We start from the raw sequence: 19564 nt of genomic DNA, 5'->3' as shown, positions 1-19564 counted from the left end.
CATTTTTAGACACCATCTTTCTCACTATACCAGGAGCTCACCAACTTAGTTAGAATGGCCAGCCAGTAAGACACACACACACACCTGGATGTTACTCGGATGCTGGGGATAGGAACTCAGGTCCTCATACATATGCAGCAAGTACTTTATCCACTGAGCATCTCCCCAACCCACTAAATAAAATCCTCAAATTTTTCTTCAGATTTACGTTCTTAGCTGGACCTGGTAGTGTACATCTATAAGCCCTGATATTCAGGAGGGTAAGGTTAAAAGGTTATTTGTACCTCCAAGTTCAAGACTGGCTTGGGCAACACAATAAGATGCTGTCTTTAAAAAAAGTGGGGGGGGGATCCTTTGTGAATGCAATTTTTCCCTTTATACCTTCGAAAGGAACTGCTTCTTGTCTCAGTTGTACCCATCAGGGCTCATACTCTCAAACATACATGCTTTCACTCATGGAGTTTCTTCAGGACTGAGTCCTACTATGCAGTCCAGATTGCCAAACATATAATCCTCCTGCCTCTACTTCCTAAACACCGCAATAAGTGACATGCAGAAGCACAATGTGCTTTATTGCTTTCTTTTGTTACCCACAGTATTCCCAGGGATATTTCTCTAGATAATATCATCCTTAAATAACAACACGCTTCATGTTCTCCTTTGGAACTCAGTGTTGACCAACTACAAAAAGCCTCAAAATGAATGCTAAATTATAATCAGGGGAGTAAAAAGACATTCATTTCTAAATGTGATATGAAAGATGACTGCTTAACAGTTTATGAAGCTTCTATCTACTTTAATTTCATCAAATCTGAAGTCAGAACAATGATGAATTTTATCAAAATGCCCCTTCAAACAGCTATGGAAGTGATTATTCCATTTGTTTGTTTCAGTCAGTTGATGCTGAGACTTGACTATTTCCAACAATTTTGAACATTCTTACTTACCTAAAATAAGCCTTATTTGATCATATTGTTAGATTTGTTTTTGTTTTTCTGAGATTGGTATGCTGACCTGGATGGCCTGGAACTCCCTATGTGGATAAGACAAGTGTAAAACTCACAGATTTCTGCCTTCCTCTGCCTCTCAATGTGCTGGAATCAAAGGTATGCACCACTACACCCAGCCCTGATATTAGTTAGCATCTCAAGACTCTCCTCATTACTCTGTTATTTAAGATTTGGCACTGACATCCAGAAACTACAGTGCCTGAAATTAAGTTCTTTGTGGTGACCAAGTCTATGCTGCCCAAGTCTGAGATCAAGTGTTCTCCTGCCTCAGTCTCCTGAATAGTTGGGACTATGTTATATACTATGGTAAATTGCTATTTATGCTACATTTGGATCTAAGTTTCCGTTTATCTATGTACTAGAATATACAACATGCTATTACAATTCCCCTGTAAAGTCTTCCTAATCTGGTGGCTTTAAGGAGGGTGAACACAACTTCTTTTCTACAAATATTTCAAATTTTGGAAATTTTTTTTATATTTATATATACATATATAAACTTATTTTTCAGAGTTTAGTGAAGTCTCTCATCCTTTTGACTCTTTGGTTTTTGTTTGTTTTTTGTTTTTCTAGTCAGAGTTTCTCTGTGTAACAGTCCTAGCTTTTCTGGAACTCACTTTGTAGATCAGGCTGGCCTCAAACTCACAGAGATTCACCTGCCTCTGCCTCCCAAGTGCTGGATTAAAGGTGTGTGCCACCAGCACCAATAATTTGCTGTATTTCTATTTGTTTTGACATAGGAATCAAAAAGGTAGTAAGCCCTAACAAAAATAATCAAGTTCTGATACCAGAACTAAGTGCCTAGTAATAGAAAGCTGACTCAAGGTCAGCCAGAAAGACCCTATTTCCTCTGCCTCTTCATTATTGCAAACCTTTTGTGTAAGGCATGGAAAGATCCACAAATCAAAGTGCACCGCCATCACCTCTTTCCCCACCACAGGCCTGCAGCATTCACAGCACATTTCCACACTTGATTCTAATGAACGTTAGGCAGACGGCCTCACCCCTATAAAGGGGTGTGGAGATAGTGAAGATCAAATCACCACTCTGCAATGAATCAAGAGAGCAGGTTCTGGACAGGTAGCTGGTACACCTAGCCTGAGAGTTAGGGTTAGCACAACAAATGAAGCCTCTAGCGTCAAGGGAAATGGCTCAATGGTTAAAAACTGGCTGTTCTTCCAGAGGAACCAGGTCCAATTCCCAGCACCCACATGGCAGCTCACAACTGTCTATAATTCCAGTTCCAGGGGATCTAACACCCTCAGGTAGACATGAATGCAGACAAAACATCAATGCACATAAAATTTTTAAAAATGTAAAAGAAACTATTATATAGTCTCTGTGAAAGACTTCCTGATGCCCTGAGCAGAACCCAGAGAGACAGCTGACATGGGTCTACCACTTTCATCAAAGGACTTAGCATCCTTTGATTCAGCATATGTCATTTCTAGAGACCAATCAGTACAAACACAAGCCTGACCGCACATTATCGCCCCTGCCTCCCCAAAGCAATCGATGTACCTCAGAGTCCTGCCCTCTGTCCACCAGTTCTACTTCAGGAATTACCCAAGAGGACAGTTGACATGTGTGTTCAAAGATTAACAGTCACAAAAACTGGACACAAACTACAAGTTCACAACAAAGGAGCTGGTTGGTTAACTGGTGGTGCATTCAGACAACAGGAATCTGGATAATCAGCAAGCAATGCTTCAGAGGACCATTTATTCAGTGGATGAGAGGTCAAGATACAGTAACAAGTGGGGAAAGACTGGAAATACAGATATCAAGATGATAACTGAAGCTGGAGAATGATATTATCCTCTTCTTTGAACTTTTTACTATCTTTCTAATTTTCCAACTATATGTCTTTCATAATATGGGAAGAACAGTTATAAAAGGAATAAAGCATAGCTTCCTTTCTTGTCCTGCAGTGCCTTGTCAGCTGTAAAGCAGAGTAGACAGCAAATGGAGACAGCCTGCCCTTGGACCACTCAGTCCCTACCCTTCCGCATGTGTCCAGAGCATATGGGGAGCTCTATGGGGATCACAGGGCTTTGAGCCTGTGGCAGCAGGACCTGACTCTCTCCCACTTCCATATTGGCCCCAGAGTCTTCCAAGACCCTAACTGGCTAATTGACAAAAGAAGAGAAGACCACCCCATACAAGGTCACAGAAAGCTTGGTGAATGAGTGAGTACCCAGTGTCCAGCTGTGCTATGCAGAGAGGTGTGATTCTCCTCCGACCATCTGCTGTCCGTGTTTCCACTTGTTTCTTCAAAAGATTCTGGAAAAGTAGAGTCAAATAGGTGAATACAAAAAATTCAACTAACCATGTCTCTCATATCAAAAATAAAATATTAAATATCAAAAATAAAGCTGTTTTCTCTTTTCCCTTTATGATGAAAACACTTAGCTCTTTTAGGAAATAAATATGAACTACATAGTACTGGCAGCTGCAGAATCCATGCTACACAACAGAACTCTAGGACTGAGACATGGTGCGCATTTGTGCTATAAGGCTCTGGTACCCACTCTTCTCCTCTCTGCTCCTAAATTTGACTATTTATATTGTCATCGAGAAGTATTTGTGCTTCATGCATATATCATGTATACTTCACTATCAGATGAGAAAATAAGGGCTTCTAAGGAAATGTATTCTAATTCTCCTTTCTACAGCCTTGGCACGAAGAAAGTTGAGCAGCTCTCAAGCACAGGCATGTTTAGCAAGGCACGTGCTTGATTTTCAGCACAGTGAAGAAGCAAGGACAGAAAGTTCCTTCTTCTAAGAGCCTTCTTCCCTGCCATCAGTACCAGACGTGACCAAATTTGGGTTCTTAAGTACATGACATCCAACAGTCATTAGATATTAGAGGTTTGAACCTGTGATAAGAGCCACACTCTTATCACAAAGTGGTGTCTTGCAAACCAACTTTATTTACTAAGGATAAAAATAAATAAATATGTCGCTCTGTACCACTCTGTGAACTAGAACACATTATACAGCCCAGGCTGGGTTCAAATTTGCAGTGATCTCCTGCCCACCATGCCGGCATCCATGTCGACTTTTATCACAGCTGCCTTCCTTCATGAAAGGTTTGTAACTGTGGCTCCCAACCACACAGTCCATCAAAATCCCCTGGGAGAGGTTGGTGACCTCCACAAGCTCCTGGACATGACTTAATTTTTCAGCAAGTTCCATGTCTCTTACCCTCCTCTGTCCTATTATCCTTGTTCACCAGTGAAATACAGGCTTCCAGAAGGGTACCCACACAACTCTGAGGGCAAGTAATTTAATTTCTCAGCATCTACTTTCCTAGAGAGATGTTTTGCAGTTCCTACAAAGAAAAACATCTTCTACGGCTCCCTGGGGTAGAGACCTCTGATGAAGGTATTTCAAGCCATTATTAATGTGGATCCCAGCAGGCTATTGGTTCAGTCCCAGACTCACCACATACCGTCTTCACTACCACTCATGCCCCAGTCCTATCTTTGTACCCTGTCCAGACCTCACGTGCCATGTTCCATCTGTTCATTCCCTTTGCCCTGTCTCTATGCATGAACTAACGTCTTTAATGTCACTAGGCCACACCCTCACCTTCCTGATATCTTCCAGACTTTCCCCATTGACCACACCCGTGACTGAGGATGCTGAGCTTGTCTCCCTAGCCGTGGCATTCTTCTGGTCCAACTGCTGCTGTTGCTGTCTCCGCTGGTACTTGAGCATTTCAGGGTTCTCAATAACAGCCGTGGAAAGCTGGGCCTCAGTCATGATTGCCAGGCTCTTGCCATAGGTGGACTGGTGAATGCGGCTCTGTAGGAAGCAAGGAGAGAGTTAATACATGGGTATGAGTATTGCCATGACTGCAGTTGCCCACCAGCAGGTGTACTACAGTGCTGACTCTCCTGGTTCTAAGAGAAGAATGGCCCAGGAGGCCAGTTCACCATCAGTTCCCACTCAACTGCCTGTCACTGACTAAATATATCTGTCAAAACCTCTCATCTCTCACAAGATGTTTACAGCCACCTATGCATCTATAGATGGAAAGATAGTGAGATACTGACAAGAAATCACCTTTTATATTGACTAGTGTAAAACAAATGGCAATGATACTGTCTCAACTGAAATGCAGATGCCCAAATTGGTAACTGAGATTGTTATATCACACCAAGAATCCTAAGTACAGTTACAAAACCAGCCTGCTCTCTCTGCTCTTGTGGATGTCAGCCACCATGGCAGGAGGTCCCCATGCAACTAACACTGTATCTCAAGAGCACCGGAAGCTTCTGAACTCCCCCACCATGGTCCTTCTGAGCAGGATCTCCTCCCAGCCCCAGGCCCTTGTTAATCCTATGCCATAAGGAGCCAGACAGGAACCTCGGGAGAGGAGGGGCAGCATCCCAGAACATCATAGTAAACAGTTTTCATAAAAACATGCCGAGAAAAAAAAGATGTGCAAATGCCTGTCTAGTCCCTAGAAAATAGAGACTAGAATTATTGGGTATCTGGCCCATATCAGATAATGTCTAGTTAGTAGGCAGCTTTCTACAATAGGGACTTTGAGATTAATTCCAGTATGCTCTGGGTAGTCCCAGGAAGCTTCCCCCTCTACTATCCTGTCTCTTGTTCACTCTCCCAAATGCAACCTCTGTAATCTCAAGCCAAAATTAGGCCAAGATTTTTCAAGAGTTCCTTAAACACAGGGTCACTGCCAATGACCTGGGAAATGAAAAGATACACAGGATTCTTCCATATGCTCTCAAGTGACTCTCCAAGAGGCCACTGAAGGATCCAAGGGTCCTTGATGACAGGGACAAGGCAGAATGAAGATTCGAGATCACTCAGAAACTTATTTCTTCTTTAAAAAAAAAACAACAACAACAACTGACAGGCTGCCCCCCATTCCAGGCATAGTGCATAAGGTAGAGCTCCACCCCAAGGGATTTAGATCTCAGTTGAGGGTGGTGGTGTCGCACAGTAGATTAAGAGTAGCTTACCCCCAGCAACAGCATCACTAAGAGGATAGCTGCTGACCTGCTCTGGGCTTCCACAGAGCTCCATTCAGACAAATGGATTTAATACCCCATTAACGGTTGGCAAAAGTCTGTCGGTAGAAAGAACAGTTTCTGTGTCTACAGCAGGTAAAGCAGAGCCTTTCCCAAAGCCCATACAGAAGTACAGGGAGGCCCCATGCTCTGAGGAGAGGCATAGCTGAAGGGGCCTAACTCACAGGCTGCAGGCCTAGTTCACACATCCATCCACTCTTATACTAAGGACAGAATGGTACTGACAAGGAGCCATGCTATCTTCTTAGGCTGTCTCTTGTTTACTCTCCCATGAAACAGATAGACCTGCTTTAAAAGCATTATTTTTATAAAATAACTAGTCCTTTATTATAGCATCTAGGAAGAAAATGGTTGCAGAGAAGAAACTGAAGGAAGAAAGAAGGAAAAAATACAAACTAGGAAAAAAAGGGCATAAGTTAAACACAGTGTTAAGAAGCAATAACAAACAGATCTGTGGAATCACTGGCTTATTCCAGTTCCTACTTTTCAATAACTAGATTTGGTCTGTAGGTGCAAAGAATGTCTTTGCAATTTTTCTACCCAACTTTATCTCTTTTTTTTAAACATTTTTAAAAAAAGTGGTTCTCCATTGGTAGGCCTCAAGAATACCTTAAAACATAAATCAATAAGCATAGGGTTCAGTGGGTAGAGCGTTTGTTCATGAAGTGTGAGGCCCTGGGTTCGATCCTCACTTTGCAGATGTTTGATCTGCTTTGTTAATTTATTCATTTTAAACCAGTCTCATTGTGTAGCCCAGGCTGGCCCCAAACTCTCTTCAGTCTCTTTGGAATTAAAGATGCATGCCACTTCACCCAGCAATTGTATGTGGTTTAAAGGAGATGCAATGCCCATATTTGGTCCAGAGCCTGGCATAGATGCTAAGAATGACCAGTACTAACTGGTCACATAACTGCTGGTATGCCAGCATAAAACAATAGGATGACATAAACAAGAACCCACGGAAGTGACTTAAACTCTCTCCCAGAGTGAAAGCCTCTTTATGGATACTACCTATCTCAGCTTAGGCAAAGATACCCAGCTTATTTGTTGTTCTAATACTTGTTTCTATTGACTTATTATGAATCCAATTTTTTCAAAAAGGATTACATAGCGTATAAAAAGTAAACATGTTAGAATACTTAATGTATCTGTCTTGCATAAGAAGAGAACCCAATTAAAAAGTTCTCAGAGTTACTGTGGCAGCTCATAGGCCACAAACCTACCTTTTCCTCCTCACTCAGGGGGTCTCCAAGTTCATCCTGGGAGAAATCAAGGAATGCCACAGAGCCGTCCATGGAACATACCAGGATACCCAACCCGTTCAGAGTCCTGAAAGAAACAGCTGTCAGCACCCTAGGTGGGACTATGAGCCTGAGATGGCCATCCACACCACATGACTGGACCATCAGGATGCTCAGAGAATACTCTAATGAATGTTAGAACTCTAAGGCTCCCTTCTGCGGCCTGAGCTTAAGGACAGGCAAAAAGGACAACAATCACAGCTTTTGGTGCCCTTTAGGGCCAGGAACCAGCAAAGAAATGCTTACCAAGTTTTCCAAACATTTCAATTCCTGTTTTATAACTCCTGAGAAGCATATCTGCTATAAATCTGCGGGAATACTAGTTTGTCCAAGCAGCATTTCCCTATGAGAAACCCTACGGGTGGTGATTCTCTCCCTGCAGCAGGACAGAGCTGCTGCTGCCTGAGAACAGTACAAACAGAACCTTGGGGTCTGCACTGGTGACCAAAGTGAACAAGTCACCTGGCACTAAACTACCCAAGAGGTTTCATTCTATAGTATCCAGGGCATGTAGTAATAATCCACCTTACCATGAAATATCCATGATGGATTTGTCAAACAGCTCATGGATGACAACCAGAGGCCGTTTCAAACACGTAAGCTATGAGGAGAAAAAGTCAAAATTAATGAAATCACTGAGAAGCAGCTCACACACTCAGCTAAGCCATCTTTATGTGTAAGAAGCTTCAGTCACTTCCACTAACATACATGGCGTATTCAACTCAATCCAAACACCACTGCCAAAACCCCAAGCTGGGGAAACGATGACCTACCAGAAATTTACACACCAGAGATGCTACAGTCTGTCAAGGGGACAGACAGCTTTGTACATTCATTCAGCAACAGCAAAAGCAGAGGATCTACAGAGCAGGATGAGATGACCTCAGAAAGAACCCAGCTCACCTTCTCTGGGCACTAAGCTCTGGTCCGCATTCCCCAAAGTTCCCATAAACAGTTACATAAATCATCCAGGCTGTGTGTCAGATAGCTCACAAACACACCAATAAAAATTGTTATTAGTACAAACATAGAACTTAGTGAGGGGCGAGAGATGGCTTAGTAAGAGTCAAGAGCTTTCTGCTCTTCCAAAGAACCTAAGTTCAGTTCTAGCACCCACATCGTAAAGGTATACGACCACCTTTAACTCCAGCTCCAGGAGATCCAACAGCTTCTGGCCATGGTACACATGTGCTCATGTATTCAAACATGCACACATATAAGCAAGTGTGTGTGTGTGTGTGTGTGTGTGTGTGTGTGTGCGCACGCGTGTGCGTGTGCACATACAAATACAAAGGAAAAATGGGAGAAGGGATCTGGAGAAATGGCTCAGTGGTTTAAGCAAATTAATGTCTTACAGAGCATACAGCTCATTTCTCATCACCCACATGGGAACTAACAAGTATAATTTCAGTTCCAGGAGATGGACACCTTCTTCTGGCCTTCACAGGCAACCAAGCACAAACATGGTATACATATATATATTATTCAAAAAACTCATGCATATAAAATAAAGATAAATCTCTTTTTTAAAAAACTGATGAACTTGTAAATATATTAGTCTTCAAAATAAAGCATATGTCTGAGGATATCTTTATGTTCCATACCATGAATATGTAAGTGAATATTCTGTGAAATCTTTTATAGGTGGTTATATAATACTCAGTAGGTGGGCTCACTAGTTACCCATTCTAACGTTATAACCAGTACCATCTTTCATACCAGTGCCTGACTACTCTGAACACAGGCCCAGACCCAAGTCCTGCGGATCTGGTAAGAATACATTTGTTCGGGCTGGAGAGATGGCTTAGTGGTTAAGAGCACTGGCTGCTCTTCCCAGAGGTCCTAAGTTCACTTTCCAGCAACCATATGGGGGCTCACAATCATCCATAATGAGATCTGGTTCCCTCTTCTGGTCTACAGGCAGACATGCAAGCAGAATACTATGTACATAATAAATAAATAAAATCTTTAAAAAAATAAAAAAAAGAATACATCTGTTCATCTGAGGATGGATGGACTCTCTTGTGCCATGGTAGGTTGGGAGAGGCTGACCTACTCAGCCTCGCACCTGCAGCCTGTTGTGTGGGCAAGGAGGAGATACAGCAACCTGAGAGTGGAAGGGAAAACTGAATCCGAACTACCTGGATCCATCATAATTCTACTTCCAGAAAACACCAACTGTTTCCATTTCCCATGAAAATCTGGAGCATGTACACGTACCTGACTGTAGAAGCCTATCAGACTTAAGCCATTCCCTTTATGGTCTGAGAGAGGAGGGACACCAGAAGAGCATGCCAAGAACTCACTGTGAGCAAAGATCCAGAGTGGGTGTACAGTGAATGCTACCTGGGTCTCTTCAGCAGCATATTTCTCTGAACAAACTGTAATGCATGTAGCCAGAGGGTAACTTCCAAATACATAATTTCTTCTTTAGAAGAAACAGTTTTAATTTAATTCTTTTGAATTTGTATGGGGGGGCCTTCAGTGTGCTGGCATGTACCTAGTGTTTATGACCACAGTCTACAGTGAATGTGGAATCGTCTCGGGACACAGAATATCAGCCTCTGGTGATAAGGAATTTAACCTTTCAAAGCCCTGACTTGGAAAACTGACACAGTTCACTCTCAACCCATTACTGAAAATATGCTAAGAATCTGCACAATGGACCACACTGAGTTAGGTCCAAGGAGGACTAAGAGAGCACCTTCCTCCAAGTGCTGCTGCTATTTGCTACTGTCTAGCAAGGAGAACAAGACATACAGTCTCAGCCAAATGAACAAGTAAACGGAGGTGCCAACTAATGTCAGGCCAGGATGGCAGGAAGAACTCAAGGCCAACCTGGGCCTCACAGAAAGACCTCATCTCAACTAAAACAACCTTAATATCTGTCCACAGGAAAACACATAAACAGTTCATGTTATGATCATACAACTAAATCCTATACAATAATAATAAGAAAAACTATTATTCAATATAACACATAGAAATTTCAAAACCCACTACACTAAATGAAAGAAGGAACCAAACAAACAAGCAAAGTATACACTGAGCAACTGCATTTCCATTAAGTCTAAGAACAGGCCAAACTCATTCATTTGAGAGTCTATTACTAAAGGCAGGGACAGGAAGTATTCAAGGTGGTAGTGATACCAGAGTATGTAAAAATTCATTTAACCGTATCTTTCAGGTGCAGACACTTCATGTTACATGTAGACACAAAGACCTTCTTAGCAGAAAGCAAATACCACATGCCAGTTACGACACTGACAGCTGAAGGAAATCTAGACAGAGGAAGGGTGACCACTCCTGGCCAGGTCCAGACCCAGTTTCAGTGCTTCTTTCTAAACAGAAGGAGAGCATGCATGTTTCTGAAAAGGAGCTGACCCAGGTATAGGTGAGGAATACACTGAGCAACGTCAAAAACAGTGAGTCTCTCTTTCCTTGAAGTCCTCCAGACTAACCATCTTCTCAGTCCACAACCTTGCCCTGCAACCAAAGCTCAGGCACTTACCCAGACAGAGAGTGAGCGGTCCTTGCTGCCAACAGCACAGCAGCAGTATGGGCAGCTGGGCTTTGTAGAACTCCCATTCTTCTGCTTCTTTTTGAAAATTTTTGGGTTGAATTTCTAAAGTCAAACAACCAAGGCTAAAATAAATAATCAAGTACGAAGATATCCCTACGCTTAAGGTACGGGGTAGTTTTTGTCAACTTGACACAAACTAAACTCTTCTGGGAAGGAATCTCTATTGAGGAATTGCTTCCATTAGACTGACCTTTGGGTGTGTCTGTGGGGCATTTTCTTGATTGATAATTAATGTGGGAGGACCCAACCCTTTGTGGGCAGTGCCACATCTGGGCAGGTGGTCCTGAGTTGGATAAAAAGAACAAGCTGAGCAAGCCAGAGAAAGCAGCCCAGGAAGCAGAATTCCTCTGTGGTTCCTGCCTGACTTCCCCCAATGACGGACTATAATCAGGATATGCAATCCTGTCCTACCCAAGCTGTTTTAGGTTGTGGTATTATTAGAGCAGCAGAAAGCTAACTAGAACACCAAACATAACACACACCAAATTCCCAGCCCACAGATACGAGTACCTCACAGAGACCCCCAAGTTGGGGCACTGAGCATGTATAATTTCATCTTGAAAGCTACAATAAGGTATTTTGCTGATGATGCAAATGAAAGCTCAAGGTCAGAAAATAAACGCACAGAATGGTAAAATGAATATTTGAAGTCAGGACTACCAAATACTCTATTTATGAAGACTACATATAGGTCAAGGGAATAAGAACTACCGGAACCGACCTCAATTCATCTTCACCTGGCAGAGTCAGTCTTGGACTTGAGAAGCCAGGGGACTTGAGACACCATGGCCAGCTCACTGCATCTCACCCCCCTCCGCCTTTTTGTTTTTTGGTTGTTTTTTGGGTTTTTTTGGGTTTTTTTTTTTTTTTTTGGTATGAGTGTTTGGCATGTATGCTGGTGCACCACAACTTGCAGTGCCTGTGGAGGCCAGGAGAGGGTGTCAGACCACTGGAACTAGAGTTACAGATGACTGTGAGCTACCACATAGATACTAGGAGCTGAACTCATTCATAGCTAGAGCCATGTCTCTAGCCTCTCACTGTATCTTTTAAGGGAGGACTGGAAGGAGGTTCTCTTAATTCCTTCTCCCCTAGCTGTATTTATCTGGCTGACAGACAATGACCTCCTTAACTGCTTGTTGGCCTGGAGAGTTGATGCCTTAAGAAAGACTGGGAACACAAAATGAGTGCTGTGCCACTTCATGGATTAAGAGAGTAGAGCTCTTAGAATTGCAAAGGATGGCTTCTGGGAGTCTGGTATCATAAGGCAAAAAGAGGTTTTCCCTCCTGAGGGCAGCAGGAATGACTAGAAGAACAGATACAGGACAAGATGGAATGTGTGTGCTCTGGGTTTGACTTTCTTAACCACTGATTAGACTATATGGTCTTGCAAAGTTTTGTGGGTCCTGGTAAGGCAAGTACCATGTTCTTACAGAGCTGTTGAGGACCACATAAGAGATTGACACAAAACCATTGGACTAAATATGATCAGTAATTTCAAATATTTACCAAGAAAGCTCTAGTCTCAAACAAAATACAACATGGACTTCCAACACAAAACAAATCTAAAAAGCTGCATGTTATTTTATTCTTTAAAAAATTTAAGGTACAATATATTATACTTATTTATAATCAATTTAAAAAACATTTAATCAAGGGAGAAGTGTTGGTACACACCTTTAGTCCCAGCTCTCAAGAGGTAGAGGCAGGTGGATATCTGTGAATTCAAAGGCCAGACTGGTCTACAAAGCGAATTCCAGAACAGTCAGGTCTACATAAAAAACCGTGTGTGTGTGTGTGTGTGCGTGTGTGTATGTGTTGGCAGGGTAGCAACAACAACAGAATCCATGTAATCAAGAGTCCATTCTGGACGATCCTTCACTGGTATCAAACTAACCAACAATCTCTTTTATTTGGTTACTCTACATTAAAACAAAAAACAAAAAACAAAACAAAAAATAGAATCCAGGTTCTAAGAGGTTATTTGTAACTCCTTAATAGCCTGTCTTGGGCACTCTCAAGACATTCTAATTAGAGTCACCCAGTGTGGAGGATATTCACTCAAGCATAAGGATGAGCAATGGCTCTCCACATATATAGGCTTAACTATAACTTAGTGATAGAGCACTTGCCTAGCCTGCACAAAGACCTGTGCTCCAACACAATAAAACAACAAAGACTGGATGCACACACCAGTACTCTCAGCATAGGCAGTCAACTATGTATCTACTACTGCTGGGCGTAAGAAGCACACCATTTCAAGAGTGCCCATAATGCACCTTGTTCACAGGAACTGGGTAAGGGAGCACCTACGGGCAGACGGAAAAAAAGGCTAGTGCTGAACTACAATATTCCTAAGATTGATCCAGAAGAAATCTGTCATTTTCGACTCTGGCAAATATAAAACAATCCTACATACATCTCCCATTTTATAAAAATAGTCATAAATATGCAAACATGATTAAAATGAAAGATGTACCATAATGCACTGCCTCCCAGGGCCCATCACTCAATCTACATGAGACAGTACTAGAGAAACTCCTTGGAGAAGTTGGCACTCCCTGAGCTCAGAAGGCACATGCAGGTCACTGCGGTAGACAGTTCGGGATGGTACTAGGATTTCTGAGGTGAGGGACACTCACCACAACAGTCACAGCTTTCCGGTGCCCCACAAAGTCCATGTTGGTCTTCCAGCCCTCTCGTTCAATGATCTGAGCAGTGGGGCCAGAGTTATTCATGGCATGGGCAGATACCAAGTAATGGCCATCAGGTGACCAACTAAGCCGGAGTACATGGGTTGTTCCTCCACACTGTAAAAAAAGAAAATCTGAGCTTAAAAGAAGCTCAAGAAAAACTCTGGCCTCAAGGATAAAGTGTGTGATTTACAAATGTATGTTCATGGGATATACACCAAACTTCTGCCTTGATGCTTATTGCCCATGGGAAAGATAAGAACACTCCCACGAAAGACATAAACTAGGTCCAAAGTCAAAAGTCAAGATCAGCCTGTATCAGCCTTCAAGACCAGGGTCCCAGAGTAGCAGAGCAGAACCCAGTGCAGTGGGAGTACGTCCTTACCCCTCTGTGCAGGACGGCTGCAGCAGAGGCTACATAGCACTGCCAGACCTCCTACAACCAGCCAGTCTAGGAATTCAGCTCACAGACATCCATGGCTGGCAGTCAAGACATCTAGAAATTCTAGGTGTGAGAGCCACATCCACTACACCAGGCAGCTGTGAACAAGAAAGGTAGGGCAAGGAAGGTGAAATATGATCTTACTCCTAGACCTAGTCCACCAGCTGATGTTGGTTCAGAGGGCGCTAAATATGTGATTTTATGTTTCTTACTGCAACTAACCATGGTCAGTAAACAATTATCTCTGCAAATACTCACTCCTGTGTCCCAGGCTTTATGAAGACTTATCTGACATAAGTCCCTAGGCTATCACTGTAGTCTGGACACTATCTTCACCACATGTACAATTCACATGAATGTCTGTCTTTCCCATGGGCAATAAGCATCAAGAGGAGAAACAACATCACAATCCAATTTAATTTGCCTATTGACAGTACTGCTTTACATACAAAAGATACTTAATGTCTAATGAATAACAGTCATCTTTAACTCAGATTTCACATGAAATCAGAATGCAAACAGATAGTAGAATACTACAGAAACAACTGCAGTTCGATCTCCCTCCACACTGTACAAACTGTATTCTTTCCAACAAAGAAGTTAGCTGGCCTACAGAGGGAATATCAACAGACAAAGCAAAATCACAACCAATAACCTACCAAGAAAGCCTCCTCTGCATGGCCATTCCATAAGGTGACTCATGCAAATTCCCCAAGTTAAGAAAGAGTTTCACATCATTTTGAATGAGGTAATCCAGACCCAGAAAGACAATTATCACATGTACTCACTCATAAGTGGTTTTTAAACATAAAGCAAAGAAAATCAGCTACAAATTACAATCCCAGAGAACCTAGACAACAATGAAGCCCCTAAGAGAGACATACATGGATCTAATCTACATGGGAAGTAGAAAGACAAGATCTCCTGAGTAAACTGGGAGCACAGGGACCTTGGGGGAGAGTTGAAGTGGGGAGAGGAGAGGCAGGGAGGGGAGCAGAGAAAAATGTAGAGCTCAATAAAAATTAATAAAATTTTTTAAAAAGGGTTTCACCCATCAATCAGGCACACAATAGTACAAGAACAGCTGTAAAGTTCTCTTCAGCTTTAAAATCTATCAATAGTCTAACAAAACACAAAATAGCCCCAAGAATTAACCAATGGGATCAAAAGGCTTCGATACAGCAAAGGAAACTACCAGCATAGCAAAAAGACAGCCTATAGAACGAAAGAAAATCTTTGCCGTCTATTATTTAAACAGTGTATTAATATCTAGGATATATAAAGATCTTTAAAGGGCTGTTGGGAGAAGGGGAGCCATTTTCCTTCAGGAGTATAGTCACTGGTAAGCTGCCCAGGAGCCAGTAAATAACCCAACAGCCATGTTTATACAAACAACCCAAATTAAACTCAAAGTTCTATTTTAAAAAAAAAAAAAGGACACGAAAATAAAGGAAAAGGAAGTTAGAAAGAAAGGTTCCAGAGGGAGCAGACGGAAGACAAGTGAGTAAAGTGAGTATGATCAAAACCTACATGTGTAGAAAGATAACTTTAAAAAAATAATATATATATATTATATATTTTAAAGGAACAACAAAAACTAAATACCAAAATAAAAGCTTAAACTGCCAACCAATAAATGGGTTAATAAAATGAAATATCTCAAAAGAACACTTTTATATATACATTTAAAAGTGTTTGCTATCCTTAGCCATGGGGGAAATGCAAATTAAAACTACTTTGAGATTCCACCTCACCCTATTCAGAATGTCTATCATCAATGACAGAGGCAGTAACAAATGCTGATAAGTTGTAGGGGAAAGGAACCTTTATTTAGTGCTAATAGGGGTGCAAGTAGTGTAGCCATTATAGAGATCAATAGAGTGCTGTCTAAAAAAAATTAAAACCACAACACTGAATGATCCAGCTTTATCACTCCTGGACACGGCAGAGATGCCTTCACATCCATGTTTATTGCTGCATTACGTGCTACCCAGATGTCCATGAACAAGGAATGGATAATGAAAATTTGGTATACTTACAAATAGAAACTTTATTCAGCTGTTCAGAAAAGTCAGATTCTGAAACTTGCAGAAAAATTGATAGATCTGGAAATTATTATAATAAGCAAGGTAATCTAGACTCAGACAAATATTGCACCTTCTCTCTTTAGACATGGATCCTAGCTTGGGAGGAGAGAGTGTGTGAGTGCGTGCATGTGTGTGAATATAGGTCATGAAACTAGAAAGGGGACAAGATGGGAAAAAGAGCAGTTACAAAAGTGGAACATTCAACTAAACACAAAACATGGGAGCAGAAAGGAGGCTACCAGAAGTAAAGGTTGCAAAATAGGGTATGGGAATCAGGAAAGAGACAAGAGAAAGACCAACAGTAAATTACGTCTGAAAATGCCACAATGAAACCTAAAAAATTTATACTAATTAAAATAATAAAATATTTTTTAATTTCAAAGCTGGCCACTGAGCACTTTTTTTAAAAGGAAAAGATTTTTATAACCAAACACATAAAACTGAAGGTCAGACTCATAGGCTGTATGCACCCATTTAGCCTAAACCATGGCTAGTTCCTCTCATGAAGTATAGCAGAGGCTGAGGCCAAGCTCTAGACTATCCCCAGTTACCTCATCAAAGGGCTTGGTGATGCTGGTCTCTAGCTGCCAGTCTAGCGTTCTCCATACCTTCAAGCTTCGATCATCAGCTTGAGAGGCAATGTATTTACCAACAGGGTCCCAAGTCAACCCTTTCACCAAGCCAGAATGACCTCTCAGAGTTGCGAGAATTTCTGTGAAGAAGAAAAAAAAATTAAAATATGAAGTGTTATCTATAAGAAAAACAACACTATATAGAAAACATTAGTTGTGATGGCCCATGGAATGGACTTGAGGGGACCTGAGTAGTCTATCTTGACCAATCCCCACCCCTAAATGCAAGCAGAATAGCCCCATATTTCACCTCCACAAAAGCAAAAGCAAACTGAAGGCCAGCATAAGCTAACACAACTGGGAGGGGGGGGGGTCACACATGCCCCAAAGGATCAGCAATGAGGGTGCAGGCTAATTGCCAATTCTGACTCCATATCTTATCTGCAGCAGGTACAGATATTTATAACCTGGAGGTCCCTCAGGCAATTTTGATGTGAGCCTCCTCAACAGTCCCCAGAAGTGGCTGGCCTATAGGTTCAAATCTTTTAAGTGAGTTAGCTATCTGGAAGCCAGTGCTAAAGACACAATGTGCCCAAGAGTACCTCATTCAGATCTGTAGTCAATGCTAGACCCCTCTACAACTGTTCCTCCTAAAGCCAAAACAAGTGTACCCATACATACTGGTAGAAGCTTCCAGAAGGAATTAAAATTATTTCAATCTACTCAAGATGATGTATTTATCACGTGATAAAAATGAGCTCTAGAACCATGATATGTAATTCTGGCTGCCTGGATCTCCCTTTGTAGACCAGGTTGGTCTCAAACTCAGAGATCCACCTAAATGCTGGAATTAAAGACGTGCGCCACATGCCCAGCTGTGACAAATATTTTACAAGTTATAAATTACAAAATTACAAATTGCACGATGTCTCACAATTTGAAATACAAGAAACAAGAAAAGCTACCCTTTGCAATACTGAGTTTGTGGTAGCCCCTATCTGCTTGATGGTTGCCCAGAGATGGTTTCACTGAGCTGAGGTAGAAAGTACACACAGCATGTGTGGAGTGCCAGCAATCTCTCAGTGCCAACTGTCCACATGCTACCTTAATGAACTCTGAAACACTCAAGCTACTACTCAGCTAGTTTTTCTTTAGCATCAATCTCTTTTTAAACAGTAAACAAATATAGCTGATAAGAAAAAGCAAAATAGGCTGACAAGACACACAAATCCTTGACCATTTAACTTTCTGTAATCAAGATTAAAAAGACAAACAATCCATTCCCCACCCTGCTCCACAGACAGGCACTGTTGGCCACAGCTGTTTTCTGCTGTTAACCAGTAGAGAGGAACCACTGACAGACCTGGGAACTTCACGGCATTCCAAATGACGACGGTGTTATCCACGCTGCATGAGGCTAGCCAGGCATCGTGGGGAGACCATGCTACATCCATCACATCTGGAAAAAGACAGGGTGCTATGGTAAGATCTCTTACCTGGTGTGCACTTGGGTGATGGTGGGCACTTTCACCAAAAACCAGCAGTCTTTTCTGTGGGCCAGGTCAACTAACTCTGGGATTTCCATGCATGGGGACACTTAGTCTGAGACAACAACTTTTTTTTTTTTTTTTTTTTTTTTTTGCCAATCTGGAAAAAAAATCCTACTTAACATTTTTCAGTGGGCATTGAATTTCATGCACTAAACTGACCACAGTGCTCTATGTTGTTTACAGAGCAACTGAGGACACAGCTCTGAGGAGAACTTCTAGGTCATGTGGTTTCAAGTTCATGTGGAACCTGACATTTCCTGCTCCTATGGCCTCAAAGCTGCTCTTCGGCTTGCTAACTTGCTTCTAGAGTCATAGCTGGCCTTCTCCAGGATCTTCTTAGCACAAGATGCGACAACATGCTGTACAACACAATCAAATCAAGAGCATGTGACTATGTGAGTATCATGGAGGCCTATCCCACTACTAAACTATAGGGAATACCCTTTTCCTAATGAGCTCCAACAGAACCAAGTGACAGTTGATTCTCACTTTCCTTTTGTTCCTTTCCTTCCTTCCCTTCTGGATTACTGAGATAAGGTCTCACATAGCTCAGGCTGGCCTAGATACATAGGCAAAGATGCATGCCCTTGACTTCCTCATCACTCTGCATCTCCCAAGGCTGGATTATGAGCAGGAACTTCATGTTCAGCTTAGTTAGTAACACTTATCTCTTTGTGACTCAGTTTTCTTAACCTGCAAGATAATGATTGTTTTTAATCCTACCTTCCTAAGAATATTGTGAGGATATGAAAAGCTACAGTTGAACAGTACCAGGTACTTCAAGACACTGACAACGGTCAGCAGTGTCGGTGCCAATGACATTCTTATCTTGTCCTTCTATAAAGAATGTGGTCTCACATAGTTTTCTAACACCAATGCCTGGTACAGTTAATTGCCACCTAATCCTTTCCATGCAGAAACTGTTTTAAGATAGGAGAAAAATATTCAAAAGCTTCTATTGCAATTTTTTTCTAGCCTTTTTAATCTTCAGTGACAGCCTGAGGGACTTCCCTTATTGCACTGTATTTGACAGACCACAATTCATATATACCAGCATGCTTCATTTCATACTCTACCTAGGACATCTTCACAGCTGCCTTTGTTTTACGCTACAGTCAACATACTATAGTACATATATAGTCTTGATTACTATAAAATAATGTATATAGTACATAGTCTTCTTTACTATAAATAGACCTAAATCAATACTGAACATTGTTTTGTTATTTGTAATTTTATTATGTTAAAGTTAAAACCTTCCTT

General features: G+C 41.7%; 1 protein-coding gene across 2 annotated transcripts in view; it reads right to left on the bottom strand.

Annotated features, from left to right (window-relative positions):
• Window positions 1-19564, bottom strand: part of Hira (histone cell cycle regulator) — a 92699-nt gene that overhangs the window by 43344 nt on the left and 29791 nt on the right. For both annotated transcript variants that reach the window (XM_048452270.3, XM_048452271.3), the window contains 8 exons: window positions 18115-18210; window positions 16731-16891; window positions 13600-13767; window positions 10886-10999; window positions 7905-7975; window positions 7297-7402; window positions 4605-4820; window positions 3208-3293 (listed from right to left, as the gene is read on the bottom strand). In XM_048452270.3, coding sequence (XP_048308227.3) covers window positions 3208-3293; window positions 4605-4820; window positions 7297-7402; window positions 7905-7975; window positions 10886-10999; window positions 13600-13767; window positions 16731-16891; window positions 18115-18210 — 1018 coding nt within the window. The remainder of the gene's footprint in view (window positions 1-3207; window positions 3294-4604; window positions 4821-7296; window positions 7403-7904; window positions 7976-10885; window positions 11000-13599; window positions 13768-16730; window positions 16892-18114; window positions 18211-19564) is intronic.

Source organism: Myodes glareolus, chromosome 2 (genome assembly GCF_982192425.1).
Source record: "Myodes glareolus chromosome 2, mMyoGla1.1, whole genome shotgun sequence".
In the NCBI taxonomy this organism is placed as follows: Eukaryota; Metazoa; Chordata; class Mammalia; order Rodentia; family Cricetidae; genus Myodes; species Myodes glareolus.
This window is presented reverse-complemented; position numbering and strand designations above follow the sequence as displayed.